This window comes from Schistosoma mansoni, chromosome W (genome assembly GCF_000237925.1).
Source record: "Schistosoma mansoni strain Puerto Rico chromosome W, complete genome".
Taxonomy (NCBI): Eukaryota; Metazoa; Platyhelminthes; class Trematoda; order Strigeidida; family Schistosomatidae; genus Schistosoma; species Schistosoma mansoni.
In genome coordinates, this window is record NC_031502.1 from 51,787,691 (window position 1) to 51,790,292 (window position 2,602).

At 33.4% G+C, this 2,602-nt stretch overlaps 1 protein-coding gene across 1 annotated transcript; it reads left to right on the top strand.

Annotated features, from left to right (window-relative positions):
- Positions 1–779: 779 nt before the first annotated feature.
- On the top strand, positions 780–965 carry Smp_139640 (putative gamma 3 hordein; the record flags this gene model as incomplete). The annotated part of the gene is made up of 1 exon (XM_018790098.1): positions 780–965. One exon carries the CDS (start codon positions 780–782, stop codon positions 963–965), a length of 186 nt encoding a protein of 61 aa, XP_018655475.1.
- Between the last annotated feature and the right edge of the window lie 1,637 nt (positions 966–2,602).

Here is a 2,602-nt window from a genome sequence, read left to right on the forward strand (position 1 = left end):
AGTAATCTTGATATATCTTTATCAAAAATACTTTTAGTCTGTATGAACTGTCTAAATATTCTATTTTTAATAGTTGAGATCATGAATCAATTGAAGCTAGACCAACATGGAAAACCTGGAAGCACTGGACGATCGTTTCGTCCTATTTTAGTACTCTTCAGAAGTGTGCATTCACGATCCCACCTTGCGAGATTCGAACCCAGGACCTATCAGTTTCGCGTCGTCCAGTGTTTCCAGGTTTTCCATGGTGGTCTAGTTTCAATTGATTGATGATCTCAACTATTAAAACTACTATAATATTCACAAAACCACTTCTGATATTCTATTTTTGTTCGAATCCGTATTAATGTACTAACTATAGAATAAGTGATATAATAAGTTATTCATCTCTTTTAAATGAAATAAGGAATATGTTGTGTGAAAATATTTTTTATAAAATTTTCATTACTACTCGTGTAAATTCAGTTTTAAGTTAGAATTAGGAATCAATTAGAATGATGGTTAAGGCATTTGTGCTATATTATGAATAGATAATGATCGTTCATTATAGCGAGTTAATTAAATTTAGACATATAAATCATTAGGTTACTGACCAATGGTCTAAAGTTTGAGCCGTTGATGAAAAACCTTAAGGTACTGGTTTCTAGCCCCTATGGGGTCGTGGATTTGTACTACTCTGAAATTCTATACCAGAACGAAACCGTTATCTAATGCTTCTTAGCTTTTAATGGCTATCTACCTAAAGTATTTACGATTGACTGATCACTCACCAGTGACCAATGTCATTTGTTTATTTATTTCCCTTTGAAATTGTGGCCTTGGATATGAATTTAATGGCCATGAAAATCTTTATCCTCTTCATTCACCTTGTGATTCAGCACTACTCTCTCGATTATTGTAATTCTTCAAGCGTTCAACTAATAGTTGAAATCAGGTTGAAACTGTCACAGACTTTCAACAAGTGATAACTGCTGCAGTAACGGAATGGTCAAGAGCGTTTCAATGAAATATTTATTTTCATAAACAAAACAATATCATTTTCATGGAGGCGACACGCATAATTATGAAGCTACAGTGATTGAAGAGAAACATTGTGTACACAGATCTGTCATGAAAAACGTAACATTCTAGACTAGGAATGTGTATGGACTGGGAACTAAGAGACAGATAAAGGCTCTTCTTAGAGCCACCCACAAACAGATTTCAGTGTATTTCTGTTATTGTATTCGGTATTGTTACATATATGTATTAATATATATAAATAATTAACTGTGATTTTACACTCTATGTGCGGTTTCTGTATTTTTGAAGAGAATATGATTGGTGAACAGTTCTTATTACAGCCGTCTTAAAGAAAATCATGAGTAATTACGTTAACTAGTTTCACACTTTTACACAAGTTTTGTACTTATTAATATCAATTTATAATGACTAGGGTTACAACGTAGATAGTTGTACTCGATCAGTGTTTGCTAGTAATCCATCCCGATCAGACAGCAGTTTAGTAGGGGACGAGGGCACAGGTGGGGACAGAATATCCCAGTAAAATACATACATACGTACCATATATAAAATACTCCATTCGCAAATTTCCATCATTTGTCCTTCAAATTCTGTATGATTCTTCTTATTCACAATTGCTTCCTATTTCCGTTACTATTCTCTTCAACTTAATCTTCTTAGCCTTCTGCTGCCAGAGTTTCCACTGCCAACTGGTGTACATAATACTTATTTCGACAGACATAAGTAGCATAAAAAATAAGTAATAATATTCCACCTATAAATTAATTTCAGTTTGCCAATATATTGCTACGTAGATCTGTCAGGAAATAGAAATAATTGCATTATTCTTATTGCCTATTGAGCAGCATGGAAAGTAATGTTACTTAATAGTGGACTCAAACTTGATACTTTAAAATTACCTAAAATCAATCAGTACTCGAACTGCATCATATTTGTTTAACCCAAAACTGCAAGTAAAATACTCTGCTTTCTTGTAGTATGAAATTCATGCATCTGTAATGGTATTGGTTATCGACCATACGATTTCTGAAGCCAAACATACGATAACTGGGAAGATAAGCATTCAGTATTTAACACTGAGAAAAGGTCAAAAATGATGTACGCGGGAAGACTTAATCGAAATGGCATAACTAGACCATGCAGGCGTAGTAGCTTTGTAATTTATTTCTTTTCATATTAAATATATTATTCTATCCCTAGCTCAAATGCGTTCATCAGAAATGTTAACCATCATATTGCCGATCGTACGTAGGACGATTCAGTATAGACAATGTGATTTCTACGTGAGGTCTATTGGGACATGTATATTGGTGCCACCACGTGCTGAGGAATCTTCGTAATCAAATGAACTCATTTGTAGTTATTATCTCAGAAGGAGCTTACAAGTAATATACCATTTTGTTATGTCATTTATTGCCGACACTTGGGTTTATTGTTTTATTTCTTTTTGATATATTATTAGTAACTGTGAGTATTGCTATATCTTGAATAAACCTTTTTTTACTGGAATCCACCAGAGGTTATATAGACTGAGTAGTCATATCATGACATATCTACAATATTGGGATTAGGTCTATTA